The sequence below is a fragment of the Lemur catta genome, chromosome 8, assembly GCF_020740605.2.
Source record: "Lemur catta isolate mLemCat1 chromosome 8, mLemCat1.pri, whole genome shotgun sequence".
NCBI lineage: Eukaryota > Metazoa > Chordata > Mammalia > Primates > Lemuridae > Lemur > Lemur catta.
The window spans coordinates 54,944,887-54,968,938 of record NC_059135.1 but is presented as its reverse complement, the minus strand read 5'-3'; the positions used below and the strand labels follow the sequence as shown (position 1 = coordinate 54,968,938).

The following is a 24,052-nucleotide window of genomic DNA, read 5'->3' as shown; positions in this document are numbered from 1 at the left end:
AGGCAGTGTATGAGTCCTTTTTATGATATTATGATTTTTTTGCTTACATTTCATCAGATAGTCCTCTGGTTTATTCCTAAATACACTGACTAAAGGTGGATTGGGCACTTCCCAAGGCAGCAGCCCTTTCTGTGTCTGAATCACTCTTACTTATTTTAGAGTGAGAGTGTTCCACACATTGTAGGACAGCTCTTCTGAAGTTAGGAGATAGCTGACATCCCTCTTCAAGTCCCAGCTTCTCTTTGACATTTTAAATCTTACCTCATTATTGTAGTTACACTTACATTATTTTATAAGCACATGCACTGAGATCCCTTAATTATTACACTGCAGAGAAGTGGCTTCTTGAATATTAAAGACAGAAATGTAAATAAAGCAATAATTACTCAGAAAAACTGACAGAAATTGACATTTTCACTTTTGAATAAATCTATTTAAAAAGACTAAATGTTCTGGCGTCATGACACATGAGAAATAACTTTTCTTTGGGCATTTATTTTTTCATCTTCACTTTTTATTATATTGCTTGCCAAGTAGCCCAAACAAGTATTTGTAGAGATATAAAAGTATATTTTTAAAACACTTCTTTGTGGATTTGAAAATTTGGGGATTATGAAATTTTTAGAAAATGGATATCCCATTTTGAAATGGCATTGATTGGTATGACCTTTTTGGTACCCCTCACACTCCCTATTCCACTTTCTTTCTTGATTTTCCTGCAGAGAACATATCACCATTTTACATGCTATGTATTTTTATTTGTTTGATATCTTTCTCTTTTCCTTTTCCTGTCCCTCATTAGGACATAAATTTCCTGAAGGTGATTTCTGTTTTCTTCACACTGTAAAGTGCCTCAGTTCTCAGAACAATGTTTGACGTATAATAGGTGCCCTAAAAACTTAACTGAATGAACACACCAACTATCCATCCAATCCCTTTGAGAATCTGATGAAAACAAAGGACCCTTTTCCCAATATTGTTGTATACAGTTTAGGAACTTCCACGACCCCTTGAAGCCCATTTGTCTGCTGTAGATTTAGAATTCCTGACTTCAATTCAGTCCGTTATTTTTTTGAGACTGTGAATGTAGCTATCCTTTAAGAATGAAAAGAAACTTGTGTGAAAGACTTAATTAGGAAATAGAGGAAATTTGCTAGCCAATCCAAGCTGCTTTTATTTTCTTAAAACCAAGATTCAAAGACAAAAATATTAAAAAGTTGTAACATTGCTATTGTACATGACCACTTAACAAAGCACACAATAACTAACAATTTGATATAGAATAATAAACAGTTTTTGATATCTGAGTGAAATTATGCAGTCTGGGATCCAGTGGAGCATTTGCCAGTGCTTCAGCCAGGCCTTTTTTCTTCTTGTTCTTCTTCTTCTTCTTTTTTTTTTTTTTTTTTAACTTTTGCATGCCTCTGATTACTGCAGAAAAGTAGATACTTGAATAAATAAAAGACTGAAAATGGTTGGTTTATACTTTTAGGCACAATTTTATGCTTGCTACCATATTTGAGCAGATCTCTATAAGACAAAATCTAGAGTATCTGCAGTATTACTATTGTTTTGACATCAGCAAAACCTCCTGCTGGAGCAGCTAACATCACTATGAATGGGAATGTGTTAGATAGACGTCAAAGGACTGTCCCAGAACCTAAGGTCAAAAGGAAGTGGAGATTCAGGAATCCAAGTTGTTCTCTGCATTTGTAGTGGTCCATGTGCCGTCTTGTCTCTTTCAGGCTGTCTATGCCATTCTCCTCTTTCACAGACCAGCATTCACGTTTCATAGGGCACATGCCCCCTGGCAACCCCAGGTTTACATAGCATCTTAGTTCAGGAGTCCAGTAGAGGTTGACTGGAATCCTTGTGTCCCATTTCCAAATCTAATCCAACCAGCTTTGGTCAGGTGTAAACCTCTTGTCCAGTGTCCTTGCTAGGGGTGGGACTGCCCTCTCGGCCCAGGCTCTGGTAACAGCCTCTGTAAATGGCCATGGGCAGAGCCAGTGGATCTGCTGTGAAGGGTGGTGTACGGTCAGTGATGCAGCCAGCAGTAGGACCAAATGGAGATCTGACCACGGGGGTGTGGGGAACCGAAGCTTGCCCTCATCTAGTCTGTTCATTCTTTGTCAACTGAATTTGTTAGAAATAGAAGATTGTGCTTTTATTTTAGGTGTACCAACAGTACCATTATTGCCACCAGTAAACCAATCCCTCACTTCTGTGCCACCAATGAACCCAGCCACTACATTACCAGGTAAGCAACAGAGGACTAGAGATGTGGCTAATGATAATAACATTACTAATACTTGTATCTTAAAAAACAATGAAAAATTGGCAAGTGACATTGTCACAAAAAAAAAAATGTTTCTAAAAAATGAAAAAAATCTTACACTTATGTGGTGACTTTTTATGTCTTTTAATCTCATTTTATCTCTTCAGTAACTTTGTGATAAATGAGAGCAAGTGGTAGTTCTCCTTAGTAGACAAGGAAAGAGATGTTAGTTACCGGCTAGTGAGCTGCCCAGCCTAGGGCTCCTTCCCCTGGCCAACTACCTGCGCCCCCCACCCCACCCCACTCCTACAATTCAACATGAGCCAGGAATAAGGAGTATGTGAAAGTCCATTCTTTCTGATAGTTCTTCATGCAAACAGACACGTCCTGGAAGAGAACGCTCCTTATTTGAGTCTTCAGTAGCTCTAACATTAAATTTTTGTGTATTTCTCTTAGGATTCCCAAGTGAAGACCAAGTCCCTTTATCCAGCTGTTAATCAAGTACTATGTCAGTGATCAAATATGCTTTCATTGTGAGGGCCTTTAATTGTTTGGCTAAAGGTGTCATCATACAGGCATATCACACCACGAGCCAAGAGTGTACGCATCGAGAATGATGGCGCAAGGGTGGTAAAATGTGAACGTGTGGGGATTCTTTTTACTACTTTTGCAACTATAAGTCTGCAGTTATTTCAGAATAAAAAATTTAAAAAGAAAGCCAAGGAGACTGTAAACCTCAACCTTCAAAAATTCAGTTCCATTCACTACCGTATTTATTGAAATAAGCCTTTTCTCCATTCTTGTTCCAGAGTGTTAGGAGCATTATTTATTTTAACCACTTAGCCACCTAATCCATCTAATCACTTAGGTATAGAAGTATATTTCAGTTAAGTGAGATTTGTTGTTGTCAATGTGATTATGATATAAAACTGCCATACATTAGGTGGACTTCTGGTACTCTCACTTTTGAAAGAGAATGTATTGTTTTCAATACACAAGGATTTATTTCTTCCCCAGGTGAAGAGATTTACCTTTTGTTCTTTTCTGCCTTCTGTTCAGGTCTGATGCCTTTACCAGCAGGGCTGCCTAACCTCCCCAACCTCCCCAACCTCAACCTCAACCTCAACCTCCCGGCACCACACATCATGCCAGGGGTTGGCTTACCAGAACTCGTGAACACGGGTATGTTGCAGATCTTACCCTAGGGGACTCTCTAATAAAAAGCTTCATTCAGGAAAGCCAGTCCTCTATTTCAGTTTTTTCTAGAAAGGGCAAATTAGTTTAACAAATTTCAGCTACTTCAAATAAATATTCATCTTTTTGCTTAAAAAGCTTAAGTAGAAAGAAGAAAGTCTTTGTGATTCTCTTCTGCCTGTCCACCTCTCCTCTTCCTCCTCCTCCTCCTCCTCCTCCTTCTTCTCTCTCCACATGCTGACAGCTCAAGCCCCAGGAAGACCAAGTGTAGCAATAAGCCAGGGCGTGGCGCTGCTGCCCTGGCTTTGATGGAGACGTTCAGTTCACCCGAAGGAGGTGAATGAATTCCCCGGTATTATTTGGGGCAGCTGCCACCAGGGGAGAAGCGATGGTAGCCCAGGCCCAGAAACTTAGGCCACAAAACTGACATCCCTGCTCAACCGGCTGGGCTTGTTATTTGATTAATATTTTCTATTATTAACAGATGTTTTTATAATCAAAACTGTGAGAAATTTTAGCTGGAGATCGCTACGACAGCAGATATTCCAAGTGTCCACAGTCAGATTTTCTACACTGGAAATGAGGCAGCAGCATCCCGTCAGTCTGCTCGTACAGTTAATGGCTACCCAGATCCCCTTAACCTTTGAGAGGCTGACTTTTCGTAGGGTAGCTCGGTAGTTTGGCCCATCAGTGATACCAGTGAGTGGTTTCACAGCACCTGGTGTACATTGTCATATTTCTGTCTAGATTATAATTGTCCCTTTTGTAACCTGCACCATCTGTGTACATTCATTAACCTTCTTAGTTTCCAGTGCAAGGGTTTGAAAAACAAAGGAAGTACTAATAAACCCAAACTCCAGTTACTGTTTAGCACTCCCTCCATCTTGTCTCCTGGGCCTGCGTTCTGGCTCCTCTGTCCTCTCCCCAAATTTGACAGGCTCTAAGAGGAGTAAGGGTTTCACAAGCCCCATGTTCGCCCTGAACCTGTGTTTTACAACCTGCCTTTCCTTTGTTTCTTGAAGTAATATTCTTTCCTACCTTTTGCATTTTAAAATCATCAGAATAAGCTCATCAAGTGTAATGTAAATAGTTGTTAGACATGGGGCTTACCCTAAGGCTGGGTGCCCCTGGGGAGGCTCATGGAGGGGCTAAAATCCACAGCCCTACATAGGTACATTTCATCTTCCTGTTGTCCGGCAAGTGCAGCTGTAACCCAGCTTGCAGCCGGCCTGGGGGGGTGGGAGTCCTCCCGCCTGTCAGCCAGTGTAGCTGCAGCGCCTGCCACGTGGGCTGTCCACCCTGACTGGAAGGATGGTTCTTCCCTGAGCTTGTTTCCCTCAGTGCTGGGCTGAGTCCCATGGAGCCTAGAAGCCCAGGAAGCTGTGTTCCTGGCCAGATGCCACTGCAGGAAATCCATAACCCTCTGGTGACCTCCAGCTGGAGATAAACAAAGGTTATGATTTGTGCTATCTCTCCTCAGCTTCAGTTTCCTTAATGAAATGCAAATAAAAATCGTCATTTGACGATGACTATTGCTCTTTTAGTGCTGGGAGGATATGTGATCTTTGCCATTTTTGTCCTAGGTTTGCCACCTCTTTCTTCCTTGCCTCCCCGAAACTTACCTGGCATTGCACCTCTCCCCATGCCATCTGAGTTCCTCCCGTCATTCCCTCTGGTTCCTGAGGGCTCTTCTGCAGCAAGCTCAGCAGAGCTGCTGTCTTCCTTCCCACCCACCGGCAGCCTACCCTCCGACCCGGTCACGACTACTGCAAAGGCAGACGCTGCCTCCTCACTCACTGTGGATGTGATGCCCCCCAGTTCCAAGGCCCCCACCACTGTTGAGGACAGAGTCAGCGACTCCACTCCAGCCAGCGAGAAGCCTGTTTCTGCAGCTATGGATGCAAATGCTTCTGTGTCACCTTAACTTTGAACCGTTCTTCAGAAGTGGCGTGGTATATTTATTTAACCACGGGAGCGTGTCTGGAAATGGAAACTATCATTAATTTCATACTAGTTTGTACCGTATCTGTAGGCATCCTGTAAATAATACTAGGGGGAAAACTAAGCAAGAGGACATGGGCTTGTATCCTGCCAAGTCGGGGTGGAGCTCACAGGCCAGGGAGGGAAATGTCAGAAAGTGCTTGTATTTTAAACAACCAAAAAGAATTGTGAGGGTGGCTTGCTGCCAGGCCTCCACTGCCGTTCTTGGGGGTGTATGTCTTTGGGAAAAGTGGTGGCAGGGCATCTACTGGGTTCCCTGTCCCCCTGCTGCTCCTTCTGTAAGAAAATGAATATTTTATGCCTAGTACTCACATGCAACATTTCTTGTACTTTGTAAATCATTTGCGAGAATGCAGACCACCTTACTAAATTGTAAAAGGAAAAGATATTTTACTTTTGGTCTCCGTGAGTCACATCTCTATTAAGGTTTACACAGAAATTCCAACTGAAGATGTTTGTTAAAGTTACACAACGTGCACTGTTAATTGAACATCTTTTTATTCAGCCTATACACAGATCCTTGTTTTGAGCTCTCAAAATTATTCAGACAACATTTTGTAACTGCTGCTGTTGCTTTATACGTCCACCATAAAATGGCATTTAAAAAGGAATAAAGGAGATGTTGCACAGTTTTAAACCAGAAGGTGGCACTTTGTGGCTATGTATAATACTATTGCTATACTAGGAAAGCATAGATACAGCAATAAATGACAGTCATTTCAGTTTTCTTCTTGTGTTACATTTAACTTACAACTCTTAATTGCCACGTGTACTCTTGTTCCTCTCTAAGATGTCACGAATCTTTAAATTACTTTTTTCATTTCTTCATTTCTTATGTTTACTTCCTCCTAAGTTTTCTAAGAGATCGTAAGTTAACTGGAATTGATTTATTGAATGAAATTAAATGCATATTATATCACTGTTTTTGAATTAAGACGAAAGCGGTTCATCAGTTATTGACATGACACTAGTACGAACACACTCATCCCCAGCGGTGAGGGACCCACCTCTGACCGCTCGGCTGGACGCTGGTTACCAAGGCGAACCACGCACAGAGGGAGGAGCCCCAGCGCCAGCCAATCTTTAGGATAGATCCACTTCTGGAGCCAGGTTTGTACTTAAAGCTGAATGATAAAAGAAGGCTTCAGCTCTAATCATAGCTTCTTCTGTTTGCACTATAAATATTTCTAGAATATTTCCTCCCGTTAACAATCTAGTTTTTTGAAAAAGAGCTTATAATAGGGAAAATATTCATAAGCACATTTATTAATAAATATTATAATCTTTGACTTTCCAGGACAGGAAGAGTTGAGAAAGTTATTTCTAAAAGATGCTCACGTTACAAAACAAATGTTGAGATCCTTTAGTGAAAAGCAAGGGAGTAATTTTTAAGGTTTACAAAATGACTGTTTTTAAAAAAGCAGTTCCTCCAATGCAGTGGTCCTTTTTTTGTTTGTTTGTTTGTTTTGTTTTGTTTTGTTTTTAAGACACGGTCTTGAACTCTGGGCTTCAAACAATCTTCCCACCTCAGCCTCTCGAGTAGCCAGTGCAGTGGTTCTTAATTCTTGTGAGGCCGCCGTTCTCATGTGAGAAGGATGACAACCTGAACTGCCTCCCGGGGCAAATGGCCATACGCGCGTCTGAAACACTTGAGCTGGAGAGAGGCAGGTAGGGCGGACGCAGACTTGGCCTAGATTGGCTCATCGGGTCTTCCCAGAGGTGGAAAATACTTCAGTATTCTCTGCTTTCTTCAGAAAAACTGGTTTCAGTCTTTATAGACAGTAGTATATCCTATACCAGGTTCCAGAAAGATGAATGTAAAAGATAGCGTCCCTGACAGTAGGCTAGTTAGTCCCTGTGCGGTCCTACTGGGGCAGCCCAGGATAAGCGCTGTAGTCATGGAGACCGAGCTCCAGGGCCAGTGCGGGAGGTGAGGAGCCCATAGGGAGGCAGAAGTGCCTTGGAAACCCTCAGTGTGCGCCAAGTTCACACGAGAGGCACAAGGCAGCGGTGGAGGAGGGATTCGTTTGGATTAGGTTGGTCATTATAAAAATTCTCAAAATAATAGTGGAAGTTTATTGTCTCCCACGTCAGATACAGAGGTGGTCGGTCTGAGCAGGCCTGGCCAGTGCAGTGTCAGAGACCTTGGCTACATCTTGTAGCCCTGCTGGGTGTGGTTTCCATTCCCAAGGTCATGGCATGGTCTCAGATGGTGGCTGGAGCCACAGCCATCCCATATTCATTCCAGCCAGAAAAAAAGAAGAGGATCCCGCCTTCCTTTGGGGACCCTTTGAAGAAGTTTTGCACAGCACCGTGGGTGGCTCACATCCTTCTGGCCAGTGAAGAGGTCTCGCGGCCACGCCCAGCTGAAGGGGCTGTGCAATGACGTCTGTATTGCAAGCCACCATGTGCCCCGCTAAACCGCCCATGCCGTCACTGCAGAGCAAGGAGAGTCGCTAGTGAGGGACAGTGAGCAGCCAGCCGGAGCCCTCAGGGCAGCCCCACAGGTTGGCCCTGAGATTTGAGGGAACTAGAAGAGGCACTCCAGGCAAGGGGTGCTGGGGAGAGGGGTGGAAGGTTTCTGAGAGGTGACATTAGCTATGAAGTTATTGAGGCAGAGACCATGCGAAGTTAGGAAAAGTCATAGGTGCTGGGAGCGCACAGAGCTGGGTCCTGCGTGCTGGGCTGGGGAGCTGGAGCCTTGGCTGGAACCCCGGAGTCTGCAGACGCCACGCAGAGAAGCCCGGCCCCGCAGCCTGGAGCCCACGGTGCTAACTGCCTCGAGTCTGGGGTGATAACTACCTTTCCCTGCTAATTTTTGTTCCCGTTTTATGTTTAGTCCATTAATAAACATGCTTACCTGGGAACAGCTTAGCTTAGCTCATTTCCTGAAAATTCTAAAGACCAAGAAACAGCCTTGTGGCGTCTTCCTCATTTGGGAGGCTGGGAGGCACCCACTGAAGCTCAGAGAAGGCTCTGCCGTGGCCGTCTGAGCGTTGCTGCTCAGGACTGTGGCTCGGATGTGAGGCCTAAGGGCTGCGGGGACTGTAGTCTTGCCGCGGAAGTCCTGATCCCACTCTTAAAGGTACCGTTGAGGTGGGAAAATAGGTGACTTCATGAAAGTTTATGCAGCAAGTGAGGAGTCTCAGATGAACAGAGAGGTGTGTAGAGTCTGGGCAAAGGGAACAGAGGCGTGTAGAGTCAGGGGCAACTGAAGAAGGCTTAGCTGGGTCTGTATTTTAGCAGGAGAAGGGGTTTAATGCTAGGCATGCCCCTGGTACTCCCAGCTCCTCGGGATGCTGAGGCAGGGGGATAGCTTGGGGCCAGGAGTTTGAGTCCAGCCTGAACATAGTGAGACCCCCTCTCTCATTTGAAAAAAAAAAAAAAGAAGGGATGGGTTCTACCCTAGCGCTCACAGTAGGAAAGCCCTAGATGTTACAGTCTCCAACAGTCTGTTGGCTATAGGTACATTTTATTAGAAAATAAAATACATCTTATTCCAACTATTTCTTTCTCAAAGGTTTTTTTCTGGAGTTGACACTATATATTTTTTTTACCTTTTTTTTTTATTTCAGCATATTATGGGGGTACAAAAATTTAGGTTACGTATATTGCCCTTGTCCCCTCCCCTCCCAGTCAGAGCCTCAAGCGTCTCCATCCCCCAGAGGGTGCGCATCGCACTCATTATATATGTATACACCCCTCCCCTCCCCACATCTGCCCGATTAATGTTATTCCTAAATGTGCTCTTAGGTGTTGATCAGTGCAACCAATTTGCTGGTGAGTACATGTGGTGCTTATTTTTCCATTCGTGGGATACTTCACTTAGTAGAATGGGTTCCAGCTCTATCCAGGAAAAGACCAGAGGTGCTATATCACCATTGTTTCTTATAGCTGAGTAGTACTCCATGGTATACATACACCACATTTTATTAATCCACTCATGTATTGATGGGCATTTGGGTTGTTTTCACATCTTTGCAATTGTGGAGTGACAATATATTTTAAAACAATTACCTTTTAAGGAAGATGGGGTCTCCCAACTCTGGCCTGAAGGTGAAGGGCTCCCTTTTAATTATCTGACCATCCAGCAAGGGTTTCAACCCTACCTGCACTTAGCATCGCCTCAATTAGAATAATTAGGATTCCTGGGCTCTTGGTGTTTTTTAAAAACTTCCCAGGGGAAGGAGGTGAGAGCCACTGTACAAACACTGGTATTTCTTCCTCTTGGCTGATAATTGAGTCAGATAACTGAGTCCACAACTGGGGGAGGTAATAAGGCCACAGGAAGGTCATTGTCCACCAAGATATTGGCTATTTACTTTGAACACTTAGCAAAGTGCACAAGTTAGAGGAGGGATTCTTTTATCTCTGATATTTTTTGCATTAGGTCTAAGAAGAACAATTTCCAGCATGGCTAACCAAAGTGTTCTAGCGTATTGACCCAATTGATTAATAAAATAATGGGGAATTAATGCCACAGCCAATTATTTAAGCACTAGAATAGCAGGTCAGTGGAAGGGCCAAGTGGGACCGACTCCCAGGCCAGCATCACCCTGGGAGCTGGGAGGAGGGTGAGGCTGCTCACAAGGGTGCAGCCTGCTGCTGAGGTCCAGTACAGAGTCCCCTGCCAAAGAGCAGCAGTGAGAAGTGTGGACACTGCTGGCTCTCCAGGGAGTTATGTGAACATGGTGGCTCTCTGGTCACTCTTCGCCAGTGCAAAGGAAACATGAGAAACCACACTGTCCGCTGGTGGAGATGGGCCTCAGGGACTTTCAGGTGTTGTCAGAGTTGAAGTCACACCATATTCTCTGGCAATAAGCCCACACTCCAGGAAGGCCACTGGGGCTTGGGATAATGACCGTAGCCAACATTTCTTAAGTGCTCTCTCTTCATGGGGTGAGTAATGAGGTGAGGAGATAGAGCCAGCCAGCTGTGTGCAAAGGGCCCTTTGCAGGACAATCTGCCTGGCCACCAAGAGGTAGCAAACTATTTCCCCCAGACATGTTTCCTTTGAATTACCTGTATAAAGATGTGAATTAATTGCCAACATCCAAAAAGCAGAAGTTTGTTTCTTATCTTTTCTTAGAGACAGGTTCTCCCTCTGTCACAGCTCACTGCAGCCTTGACCTGCTGAGCTTAAGCGATCCTCCCGCCTCGGCCCCTCAAAGCACTGGGATCACAGGTGTGAGCCATCTCGCCCAGCCTTCAACAATTTTCACGTAAATGCAGATTTCTGATTTCTCTTAAAAAACCATCACAAGATCTGGCGACAAGTAAGTGCCTCCTTGAGTATGTCCCCGTTCCCCACAGCCCCACCCATGGGGACATCAGCATGGCTGAGACTGGGCAAGGGGAGGGTGGCTGGAAACCAAGGCTTCCTTCCTGTCAGGGGATCCAGAGCCCATGGGGATCCAGGATCAGAAACAAGGTCCTTCATGAGCTTCATTCTTTGGGATCCAGTGGATCCTGGTGGAACAGGCACCAATGTTGACAAATTTGAGATTTGAAGCAGTCACTTAGACCAGTAAGTCCCCAACCTGTTTGGCACGAGGGACTGGTTTCATGGAAGGCAATTTTTCCATGGACCTGGGGGCGTGGTAGGGGGGAGCATTGCAAGATGATTCAAGCACATTACATTTATTGTGCACTTTATTTCTATTATTATTACATTGTCATAGATAATGAAATAATTACACAACTCATCATAGTGCAGAGTCTAATGCCGGCGCTGATCTGACAGGAGGTGGAGCTCAGGCGGTGATGCAAGCCATGTGGAGCGACTGTAAATACAGAAGAAATTCACCTGCCGCTCACCTCCTGCTGTGCCAACGGTTCCTAATAGGCATAAATTCCCTGAGGGAGAAAATAGGTCCCTGAACAATGACCGGGACTGTGACAGGAATTTTAGCTGCACCAGCCTTTTTTCCTGAAGCAATATTCTGGGTCCCCAAACCCATTACTTATTTACCTGAACAACTCTATTGGAATTTATCAATTCTCTTTTCTGGGGACCAAGGAGTTGATAGTAAGAGCTCGTGAATCCCTGAATAGCTTTCTTGCCCTCCACTCTCCACCGCCGCACATCCTGGTGAGAGGCCTGTGTGTGCCCAGGTGGCCTGGTTTGAGACTGGCACTAAGTCTGCCTGAGTTGGGCACAGTGGCTCAAGCTTATAATCCCAGCAACTCTGAAGGCTTGAGGCCAGAGGATCACTTCAGCCCAGGAGTTTGAGGTCAACCTGGGCAACATAGCACAAACCCATCTCTACCAAAAATAAAAATTGAAATTAGCCAGGCATGATGGTGTGCGCCTGTAGTCAGTCCTACCTACTCGGAAGGCTGAGATGGGAGGATCTCTTAAGCCCAGGAGTTCGAGGTTATAGTGAGCTGGGATTGTGCCACTGTGTGACTGCACTCCAGCCTGGGTGAGAGAGCCAGACCCAATTTCTATAGTTACAAAAAAAAAAGTCTGCCAAGGTTGGGGCAAACATCTTCAAGAAGTACTTGCATTATAGAGGCTGGGGGCAAGGTTACTGAAACTTAATTCTTACACATTTGAGTATTGCCAGAATCTTTAAAAACACATTTGAATTACTTTTCAATCAGCAAAAACAATAGGGTTGTTTCCATAAAGCCTTATTCCATCTGGGTCTTCTGAAGCCTTTGACTTCAGTCAGTCCTGGACTGCCCAGCCTGGGGTGGGGCTGCCGGCTGTCACCCCAGCAGCATTGCAAAGGCCCATATGCCTGACTGGTCGTGTATGGAGGGAGTTGCTATTCAGAACCCCCTAACACTGGTCCTAGATTAGAATTACCAGTGAAGTGTCCCTCAAGAGACTTGCACAATGACTGATTTGAAATGTTATGTTTGTTAGTTTGGCCAGCAATGTCCCTGTGCAGTTCAGACAGCTCTGCCAAGGGGACAGCCCAGAGACATGGTGGTAAGAGTCCACACTCTGCCTAGGCATTGTTTTGGCCTTTATAGCTCCAGAAATAACGTTAGCTGTCAGGTACATGAAGTATACATGGTTCCAACATTGACTCCTTTGCGATGAGCAGCTAAACATCTGGTGTGCTGCCTGGCAGTGAGGGACAGAAATATTAGAGCAAATATCTGTCTTGTCAGGGAGTTGAATAAAAGCAGGAAGAAATAGGCTCCTGTTGCATGAGTCCAGGAGCTCAGAGCTCATTCTGATTTGAGTGAACGAGGAATTTACCCACTTTGGTCGTTGCCAAGGATTTTTCTTTTCCCAGAATGCCCAGAGATAAAAAGGGCATGAAACTTAAAAGACAATGAAATTCATTTTTTCCAAATTGAGACGTCTGTATTGAAAAAAAGTAGTTGCATTGGATAAGGCTAAAGTAGTGTCCTTTACAAAGAAACTTTAGTGAGAAAAAGGAATCAATTTAAAGAGAAGCCCGGGGCTGATAGCAGGTGCCGGGCGCCGCGGGGGCGAGTTTTCCCATCAACTGCCTCGGGCACGCCGGCATCTCAGACCTAGGACCCCGTTCACACAGCGGGCAGGCTTTGGGGTAGGAGCTGAATCTAGGTAAGTCTGTCCGTCCCAGCCTCAGTTCTGTCTCCGCACGGCGGTGCCACTGCAGTTTTTTTGGAACATCCACCTTTGTCCAGGGCCTCGCGTCCAACCGCTGCCCACGTGGAGTGGGGTCAGGGCCAAGGAGGGCTCACGAGCGCGGCCCGCAGTGCGCGCCGCCGGCCACCAGGTGGCGCCGCGAGCCTGGGAAAGCCGCGCCCCGTCGGAAGACGCGGGGTCTCCGGGCCGGGCTCGCAGGGCCCCTGGGCGGGGCCGGGGCGTCGCAGGAGCAGCCCCGAAGGTGGGGGCGCTTTGTGTTCTTTGGCAGAGGGCTCTGGTGCCCGGCCCTTCCACTGCAGGCCTCGGGTGGATGGCCCGGGCACGCAGAAGAGCCTGGGTGCATTCGCCAGGAGTCCCTTTCCAATAAAATGTTAAAGCAAATCTATCACCTGAGGACGGTTAAAGCTGAAAGCCCCTTCAGGTGTATGTGATACCCTGAGATACTTCCAGGAGGGCTCAGGTCTGAGGACCTCGTGCGGGTGGTGCAGGGGCTTCCCTCCGCCCGTGCCCCGCTCCGCGAGGCCTCGCTCCCGAGGCGAGGCCCCGGCCCAGGTGAGGCCCCGGCCCAGGCGAGGCCCCGGCCGTGAGCGCCACCCTCCCCCCCACCGCCCGGGCGAGCCGGACTCGGCGTGGCCTGGCTGCTGCTTCCACGCCTCTCGCGGATGCGGAAAATCCCCACTTCCCAGCGAGGCCCAAGGGCACCAACGTGGGGCAGCTGGGTTGGGGCCCAGGTGTCTCTGAATCCAAAGGCTTCCACGACCCCGCCTATACACCAGCCATTTGATCTAGTGTGAGCAGCGTAGGGCACGCAATGGCGCAGAGGCAGGGTAACTTCCAGCTGGGGAGCCAGTATCCAGCTTTAAAGGACGGACAGAGCTTCTCGTAGGTGGCAGAGCGGAAGAGCACTGCAGGCCAAGGGAGCAGCACCCGCAGGGACACGCAGGTATGTAGCACGCAGTGCTTGTGGAACGACAGACACATCGCTCCGGTGGCTGCAGTGTGCAGGGTGAAGTCTGGAGCGGCATCTGCTGCAAACGAGGGGGAGGCAGGGCCAGATTGTGCAAGGCCTTGAATGCCGCGCTAAGGAACTTAGTACTGCCCTGGGGAGCTGAAAAGGGGGTGTTTTTTTGTTTGGCGCAGGAGTACTCAGGGAGCTTGCCGTTTAAAGATCAGTTGTCTGAAAAACCTCCCTTTTAACAAGCAGAAGCCTGCGCAAATGATATATGATATGGAGCGGACATTCAAAAACCAGACCAAGTTGGAACTACTGGCAGCTTTCCTCAGAGCAGAAGGGAAAAGGCAGGACATCTTTGAGGAAGGCGGCCGTGGTCACTCCGGAGCTGGGTGGCGTGGGAAGAACCCAGGGAGCCCACTGTATCCTTCCAGGACTTAGCCCAGCGCAGTGAGTGCTTCAGTCCACACTTCCTCCCCAGCCCCAACACCCTGCTCTGGACGTGGCTGAGGGAGCAGCTTAAATTCCCCAGTCACTGAGAGGTCTGGGAAGGGCCTAAGGCTGGTTGGGGTGAGACCGCGTCCTCTTCTCCGGCTCCTGTCCGGCCAAGAGGGCCCTTTCAACCTGGGCTCGGAGAAGCAACCACGGACTAGCGCTTCTCAACCCTGGTTGCTTTCAAAAAGTACTGATGCCTGTGGGTCAGGGAAAGCAGAGAGGGGACCCTGGAGATCCCCTCTCTCAATTCCTTCACTTTACAGGTGAAAAAAGTGAAATCCAGAAAGGTTAAGTGACTCTCCGTCCGGCACGCAGCTAGCGGGTGGGAGAGCTGGGCCTAGCACCGCCGAGGAGATGGGAGCCGCGTGTGCGCGGCCCGCACCTGTGCCCGGCGGGGCGCGGCGGGGCCGGAGACGCTGCCCGCAGGGGAAAGCGCAAGGTCCTGCTCCCAGCACTTGGAAGGCATGCACTTTATCTTTATCAGAACTTAAAATCCCGGCGGCTCTCTTTTTTCAGCAGTAAGACAGTGTGGTCATCAGGACTCTTGGTTGTGGTGAGAACCCAAGTTGATCCAGCCTAGTCAAGCGGCGGCCATCTAATGGCAGGCTTGTGGGGGCGCTTCCACCGTGGGAGGGGGCCACACGCCTGGGCTTCAGCTGTCTCCTGGGTGCGGAGCACCCTTCTGCCCCTGCAGACTGACAGAGGAGCGCACGCTCAGTGGACCAGTGAGGAGAGAAAGGGCTACAATGTGACCTTTGAGGAGGGGAGACCGCGTCAGGGGTTGCACCCATCTGTCATCACTCTTTGGTGGCGGGGACCGTGTCTGGTTCAAAGGTCTCTCCAGCACCAAGCACACCCCGGCTCACAGCAGGCACTCAACATCTGCTTAATAAGGGGCATCAGGTGAGTGTAGTTCATGGGTGAATGCTAGCTAGGCTAGGGTATGAGGGTAGCAGCGTCTGGTGGGCGCTCACTGGAGTTCCCTGCCCCCATCGGGGCCCTGTCCCACTCCGGACCCTGGACCCTCCACAGGGACTTGAGCGGGAGGGGCATGTCACTGCGGGAGCACTGCAGGGGCGGGGTTAGATGTTTCCACCACGTCCCCCCAGCGCCCCCACCGAGGCGGGCTGTCTCTGGCGGTGCCGCTCACTGACCAAGTGCTACCAAGGCAAGCGCTGCTCCACAAGGGCTTCGCATTCTTCAGTTCGCCATCGACTGGGGGCATAAAAGCAAAGTTGTTTTAGAAATAGAATTTGATCCTTCATGAATAGCGGGCTCCAACTTGCACTCTGACTACATTTTACAAGCTTCACTCAGAGCCAGAGAGCACTATTTGTATTTTTCCCCAAGTAGGTCTTGGGTCCACAGTGTTTAAGCACAAGCCTTCCCAAATTTCCCAATACAATTGATTTTCTGTTAAGAAAATTAAGTATCTCATTAAATAACCTTATAAATCCCAAAAAGCTGTATCAAACATGATCTGTAGAAGTCAAATGTAACTTCTTTCTTAGATATTGCATCATAAATTGATTGAGGACTTTGCCCTGCCATTACTTTGGTCACTTTAAAGGTTTCTGAATAGTGTTTTGGGGGATTTTAATCTCTCAAACACAAGAAAATTATAATAAAATGGTAATCTTGACATTTTAAAACTTCTGAGTACTCATTTTGTTACCTTTATTTTTAAATAATGATGCTGATGAATTATAGAATTGGTGATGTCTAATCCAATTGAGTTTTGGAGTCAGCCAGGCCTGAGTTAAGCCTCAACTCTGCTACTTCACTCTTTGAGCAAACAACTTAAATTTCTCTAAAAGCACCGCCCCCCTTTTTCTGCCTACAAAATGGGCATAATGGTAGGATTGTTGTGGAAGATTCAAGAAAATGTAGATTACAGTGCCTGGTATACTGTAAGTGTTCAACAAATTGTTCTTGTTATTTTTTCCTTAGATAAACACAAACCCCAGCTCAAGTGAAAGGTTTTCATTTTCTCCATCCTTTTTTTTTTTTTTTTAGACAGTATTGCTCTGCCGCCCAGGCTAGAGCGCAGTGTTGCCATCATAGCTCCTGCAACCTCAAACTCCTGGGCTCAAGCAATCCTCTTGCTTCAGCGTCTGAGTAGCTGGAACTGTAGGCTTGCCACCAACCCAGTCTAATTTTTTCTATTTTTTATAGAGCCGAGGTCTTGCTCTTGCTCAGTTTGATCTTTTTTTTTTTTTTTATTTCAGCTCATCATGGGGATATATAAGTTCAGGTTATATACAATGTCCATGTCCTGCCCATCCCCCCGAGTCAGAGCCTCAAGCATGTCCATTCACCAGACAGTTCGCCTGGCACTCACCATGTAGTCATACCTCCATCCCCTCCCCCCACCCCCCACCTCCCCAAGTCTGCACCCTCAAGCATGACCATTCCCCAGACGGTGCGCAACGCACTCATCTTGTAGGCATACACCCAACCCCTCCCCCCACCCCTCATCTCAATCTGATATCTAATTGGTACCCTTCCCCCATGTGCATTTAGGTGATGGTCAGGGAAACCAATTTTCTGGTGAGTACATGTGATGCTTGTTTACCCATTCTTTGGATACATCACTTAATATAATGGGTTCCAACTCTTTCCAGGAGAACCAAAGAGATGTCGTATCACCGTTATTTCTTATAGCTGAGTAATACTCCATGGTATACATATACCACAGTTTACTAATCCATTCGTGGATTGATGGGCATTTGGGTTGTTTCCACATCTTTGCAATTATGAATTGTGCTGCTATAAACATTCGGGTACAGGTGTCTTTGTTGTAGAATGACTTTTGTTCTTCTGGGTAGATGCCCAATAATGGGATTGCTAGATCAAATGGTAGGTCTATCTGAATTTGTTTAAGGTATCTCCATAATGCTTTCCACAGGGGTTGCACTAGTTTGCAGTCCCACCAGCAGTGTATGAGTGTTCCTGCCTCTCCGCATCCATGCCAACATGTGGTGTTTTGGGACTTTTTGATAAAGGCCATTCTCACTGGAGTTAAGTGATATCTCATTGTGGTTTTGATTTGCATTTCCCTGATGATTAGGGACGTTGAGCATTTTTTCATATGTTTGTTGGCCATTCTTATATCTTCTTTTGAAAAATTTCTATTCATGTCCTTTGCCCAGTTTTTGATAGGGTTGTTTGATTTTTTCTTGCTGATTTTCCTGAGTTCTAAATAGATTCTTGTTATCAGACCTTTATCTGATGTGTAGTATGCGAAAATTTTTTCCCATTCTATAGGCTGTCTGTTTATTTCCGTGACTGTTTCTTAGGCTGTGCAGAAGCTTTTTAATTTAATCAGGTCCCATTCGTTTATTTTTGTTTTTGCTGTGATTGCCTTAGGGGTTTTCTTCATAAATTCTTTGCCTAGACCAATGTCTGTAAGAGTCTTTCCTACATTTTCTTCTAGAATTCTAATAGTTTCTCCCCTAAGGTTTAGGTCTGTTAGCCACCTTGATTTCATTTTTATGAGAGGTGAAAGCTGTGGGTCCTGTTTTAGTCTTCTACATGTGGCTATCTAGTTTTCCCAGCACCATTTATTAAATAAGGATTCTTTTCCCCAAAGTATGTTTTTGTCTGCTTTATCAAAGATTAGATGGCTATATGAGGATGGTTTTATGTTTGGATTTTCTGTTCTGTTCCATTGGTCTGTGTCCCTGCACTTGTGCCAATACCAAGCAGTTTTAATAATCACAGCTTTGTAGTATATTTTGAAGTCTGGTAAATTAATACCTCCCATTTTGTTTTTGTTGCTTAAAATTGCTTTTGCTAAACGGGGTCTTCTCTGGTTCCACGCAAAGCGTAGAATTATTCTTTCTATATCTGTGAAAAATGATATTGGTAATTTAATAGGAATTGCATTGAATTTGTAGATAACTTTGAGCAGAATAGTCATTTTAACAATGTTGATTCTTCTGATCCACGAGCATGGTATGGTTTTCCACCTATTTACATGTTCTGCAATTTTCTTCCTCAGTGTTTCGTAGTTCTCCCTATAGAGGTCCTTTACCTCCTTAGGTAAATATATTCCTAGGTATTTTATTTTCTTTGTTGCGATTTTGAAGGGTATTGAGTGCTTAATTTGGTTCTCCATTTGACTGTTATTGGCATATATGAATGCCTCTGATTTGTGTGTATTGATTTTGTATCCTGAGACTTTACTGAACTCATTGATCAATTCCAGGAGTCTCTTGGTTGAATCCTTGGGGTTTTCTGGATATAACATCATATCATCAGCAAAGAGTGAGAGTTTGATCTCTTCTTTCCCTATTTGGACTCCCTTGATACTGCTCTCTTGTCTGATAGCTCTCGCAAGGACTTCCAATACTATGTTGAAAAGTAAGGGGGACAGTGGGCAGCCTTGTCTGGTTCCAGTTCGAAGTGGGAATGCTTTCATTTTTTCCCCATTCAGTATGATGGTGGCTGTGGGTTTGTCATAAATAACTTGTATCATTTTTAGATAGGCCCCGTCTATGCCTATTTTGTTAAGTGTTCTTATCATAAAAGGGTGTTGAATTTTGTCAAATGCTTTTTCTGCATCTATTGAGAGGATCATATGATCTTTATTTTTGCTTCTATTTATGTGGTGAATTACGTTTATAGATTTGCGTATGTTAAACCATCCCTGCATCTCTGGGATGAAGCCCACTTGGTCATGATGGATTATTTTTTTGATAAGCACTTGGATTCTATTTGCTAGGATTTTATTGAGAATTTTTGCATCTATATTCATAAGGGATATTGGTCTGTAGTTTTCTTTTTTTGTTGCATCCTTTCCTGGTTTTGGTATTAAAATTATGTTGGCTTGGTAGAATGTGTTGGGGAGAATTCCATCCTTCTCAATATTGGAGAATAGTTTATATAGGATGGGCACCAGTTCTTTGTAGGTATGGTAAAATTCAGGTGTGAACTCATCTGGTCCAGGGCTTTTCTTTTTGGGAATGTTTTTTATTGCTGTTTTGATTTCAGATCTAGATATTGGTCTATTCAGGAATTCTATTTCTTCCTGGTTGAGTCTGGGAAGGCTGTGTGTTTCTAAAAATTGGTCCATTTCCTCCTCATTTGCCAATTTGTGTGCATAAAGATTTTTGTAATATTCGTAGATGATGTCGTGTATCTCTGTGGCATTGGTCGTGATTTCTCCTTTCATGTTCCTGATGGGGAGGTAATTAGAGTTTTTTCTTTTCTGCTCTTGGTTAGCCTAGCCAGAGGTGTGTGAATCTTGTTCATGTTTTTAAAGAACCAACTTTTTGATTTATTAATTTCTCTTATGGTTTGTTTGTTGTCTTTTTCATTCAGTTCTGATTTGATCTTAATAATTTCTCTCCTTCTGCTGGGTTTGAGGTCAGTCTGTTCTTTCTTCTCCAGCTCTTTGAGTCTATTCATTAGATTGTCTATTTGTAAGTCTTCTGTCTTTTTGTTATAGGCATTTATGGAAATAAATTTTTTTCCTCTCAGGACTGCTTTAGCTGTGTCCCACAGATTCTGATAAGTTGTGTCTCCATTGTCATTTAATTCAAAGAATCTTTTGATTTCCGTCTTGATTTCTTCATTTATAAAATAATCATTCAGGAGAAGGTTGTTTAGCTTCCATGACATTGAGTAGGAATGAGAGTTTCTGTTAGGGTTCATTGTTACTTTTATTCCGCTGTGATCTGAGAAAATGCAAGGTATAATTTCTATTTTTTTAAATTTTTTTAAGACATGCTTTATGTCCTAGGATATGGTCAATCTTGGAGAATGTCCCATGGGCTGATGAGAAGAAAGTATATTCAGTGGATTTTGGGTAGAATGTCCTGTAGATGTAGGCCAGGCCCCTTTGTTCTAGCATTCTATTTAAATCCTTTGTTTCTTTGTTTAGTTTTTGTTTGGCGGATCTGTCCTGTACTGTCAGCGGTGTGTTAAAATCTCCCACTATCACAGTGCTCTTGTCTATCATTTTGTCCAAATCAAGTAGGGTTTGCTTTATGAATCTGGGTGCACCTAAGTTGGGTGCATATATATTAAGTATAGTTATGTCTTCTTGTTGAATTGTACCCTTCACCAGTATATAGTAACCATCTTTGTCTTTCATTACTTTTATTGATTTAAAAACTAAGTTATCGGAGATTAAAACAGCCACACCCGCTTTCTTTTGACTTCCATTTGCATGAAATATTGATTTCCACCCTTTTATTTTTAGTCTAAATGCATCTTTGCAGGTTAGATGGGTTTCCTGAAGACAGCAGATACTTGGCTTGTATTTTTTTAACCATTGGGCCAGCCTATGTCTCTTGAGAGGGGAATTCAATCCATTCACATTTATTGAGAGAATTGATAAGTAAGACTGATTTCTGTTCCTTATGTTGGCTTGAATTTCATTATTCTGTTTTCTCACTTGAGCCATTGTGATAACTGGGTTGTTTTCTTCTCCTGATTAGTTTTATATTCGTGGGTCTTTCTTGTGCTGGTCCGTGTGAAGCCCTGTTTTGAGAATTTCTTGGAGAGCTGGTCTTGTCTTGGTGAATTCTCTGAGTTTTTGTTTATCTGAGAATGTCTTAATTTCACCTTCATATATAAAGCTGAGTTTAGCTGGGAATAAGAGCCTAGGCTGGGCATTTTTTTGTTTCAGAAGAGTGAGAATGGGGCCCCAGTCTCTTCTTGCTTGTAAGGTTTTGGCTGAGAAATCTGGCATAATTCGGATGGGTTTTCCTTTGTATGTAACTTGTTTCTTCTTCCTTACAGCTCGTAGAATGGCCTCTTTAGTGGAAATTTTTGTCAATCTAATAACTTCATGATGTGGTGTCTTCCTGTTTGGTGTGAATCTGCCAGGGGTTCTTTGAGCTCCTTGAACCTGTATATCTAGAGTTTTGGCAAGACCTGGGAAATTTTCCTCAATTATGTCTTCAAATAGCTTATCTAGCCCTTGCTTATTGTCTTCTTCACCTCTTGGGAATGCCGATAACTCTCACATTAGGCTTCTTCACATAATCCCACATTTCTTGTAGGCTCTGGTCATTTCTCTTATTTCTTTGCTCCATCTCTGTGACTGACTTATTTAATTGGAAAGTGATATCTTTGATCTCTGAGATCCTTTCTTCTGTTTGATCTACCCTGCTCTTGAGACTTTCCACTGTGTTTTGGAGCTCCCTGAATAAATTCTTCATTTCCAGGAGTTCAGTGTGATTTTTCTTCAATATTTCGATTTCTTTAGTGAATTTTTCTTCCAAGTCCTGGATCTTTTTTGTGGTATCTTTGTGTTGGTTATCCATTTTTCCTTGCATAAGATTCAGCTTATTTATGATCCATGATTGGAATTCTTCCTGGGACATATTGCTATTTCGCGTTTGATTTGTCATAATTGGTGGAGAATTAGTAATCCTCTTCGAAGGCGAGGTTTCAGCTTGATTCTTTGAACTCCCAGAGTTCTTTCGCTGAGGCCTTCCCATCTGGATAAATCCTTAGGTCCCTTCTTTCAGCTAGCTTTAGGATGGACAGAGGCTCTCCGTGCGCGCTGATCTTGGGCTGTGCAGCAGCCCAGGTAAGCTGCCTCCTCTGACACTAGGGAGAGTCCTTTGCGTGTTGTTCAGGATTTTGCTGCGTCAGCTGGGGGGCTGCTCCTGTTGGGCCCGAAACGGGTTGTCCTGTTTGGCCCGAAACTGGTTTGAGAGTCCCATCCCTGGGCTGATTTAATTGCAGACGGAAAGTGACTTTTTCCTTGCCTCTTCCTCTCCCGAGGTGGTTTCTGCCTCTCTGTGCGCGAAAGACAGCGGCTGGGGGAAGGGGGGTGGGGGAGGGGCGTGCCCGCGTTCGCCCAGCGCCCCGGCTGCTCCGGCTCCCGGGGGCGACGGTCTGCCCGCCCCAATGTCCGCGTCCACGCTCCGCTCCCTCGCGACCGGGGAAGCCCTCAGTGTTCACGCAAAGGCGTAGCTCCTGGTGGGGGACCGCGGACCAGGGGAGGGAGCCGCCGGGTTCCCAGTTGCTCCACAGCAGCCAGGCTGGGGACCCCGACAATGGCGGCTGCCCGCGCGCCGGTCGCCAGTGCCGGGGGCAAATGTTCAGGGTCCGGCGGGGACCAGGGGAGCCGGGATTGCGGGAGCCCGGCCACCCGTGTAAAGGAGACAGTTCGGCGTCCCCCAGGTGTCTTTCGCTGCAGCCCCGTGTGAACCCTCTGCCGCGGGTCGCAGTCCGCCCACAGGGCTCCGGGGTCCAAAATGCCCCCCGCTATTGTCTCCTCTCCATGGAGCCCCGCGTCTCCCGCGGTGATTGCACACCGGCTTCAGGCAGATCCCTAACTGAGTGGGAGTGGGGGTCAGTGGGGGAACAGGCTGCTTTCCCGTGGGGCTGAACCCCCTCACTCGCCGGTGAGGCGGGTACAGCCGACCCACGCTCCCCTCTCTATTGTCCCTCCCGCACTCTCCAGATTTTCCCGATAAGATTTTCCGTTCACCTCAGTCTTTTCTTGCCCTCTGTGTCCCACGCTGATTCTCCGTGGATTCATGCCGCTGTTCTGGCCGGGGAGCGATCCTCTAGTGCTGTGGCAGACTGAGATCCATGCCTTCCTCTCCGGGAGCACGAATCCAGGAGGTCACCACCACTCCGCCATCTTTTGATAATCCTCAGTCTGATCTTGAGCTACTAAACTGAAGCCATCCTCCGGCCTCAGCCTACCAGAGTGCTAGGATTACAGGCGTGAGCCACTGCGCCCCACCTTGTTTTCTCCATCTTTGAAATTCAAAGCCAAAGTCCCTGGTAATGGGGAAAGAGAACTTCAAATAGTTAACTGGGTCTAAAATAATCATCTTGGTGTTTTCCTAGCATCTTTTTGACTTAAAAACTTCAATCTGAAATACTCTATTTTCTTCAATATCGACCCAATAAACCAAGCAGAGTAAATTCCCAAGTAGAGGAATGGTGTTGAGCTGGACTGCTGAGACTGGGTGACGGTTTGGGTTTGCTCTTCTTCTTAAGGATGGTCCCCCATGGGGTTCCATCCAGAGCCTGGGGGTCTGTTACTAAGGTGGAGCTGAAAGACTCCAGGGATTCCTCTAGAGTAGAGGTTTTCAGCTGAGCTCTTTAGGCTCCCACCCCATGCAACCCCAAATCTGGCAAAAGTTAGAAACCACAAAGCAGCTACGTATTTGCATGGAGACATCCTTTAAAAAGTGTAAGCAGCGGCCGGGCGCAGTGGCTCACGCCTGTAATCCTAGCACTGTGGGAGGCCGAGGCGGGTGGATTGTTTGAGCTTAGGAGTTCGAGACCAGCTTGAGCAAGAGCGAGACCCTGTCTCTAACTAAAAATAGAAAGAAATTATACAGACAGCTAAAAAAACATATATATATAGAAAAAAATTAGCCGGGCATGGTGGCGCATGCCTGTAGTCCCAGCTACTGGGGAGGCTGAGGCAGTAGGATCGCTTGAGCCCAGGAGTTTGAGGTTGCTGTGAGCTAGGCTGACGCCACGGCACTCACTCTAGCCTGGGCAACAGAGTGAGACTCTGTCTCAAAAAAAAAAAAAAAAGGTGCATGCAGCT

General features: G+C 45.9%; 1 protein-coding gene across 1 annotated transcript in view; it reads left to right on the top strand.

The window, feature by feature from the left end:
- Positions 1–6,200, top strand: part of GORASP2 (golgi reassembly stacking protein 2) — a 32,813-nt gene extending 26,613 nt beyond the window's left edge. Inside the window, exons 8-10 of the mRNA XM_045558717.1 lie at positions 2,177–2,260; positions 3,338–3,460; positions 5,056–6,200. Of these exons, the coding sequence (XP_045414673.1) occupies positions 2,177–2,260; positions 3,338–3,460; positions 5,056–5,396 (548 nt within the window). The 3' untranslated portion in view covers positions 5,397–6,200. The remainder of the gene's footprint in view (positions 1–2,176; positions 2,261–3,337; positions 3,461–5,055) is intronic.
- The last annotated feature ends 17,852 nt before the right edge of the window (positions 6,201–24,052 follow it).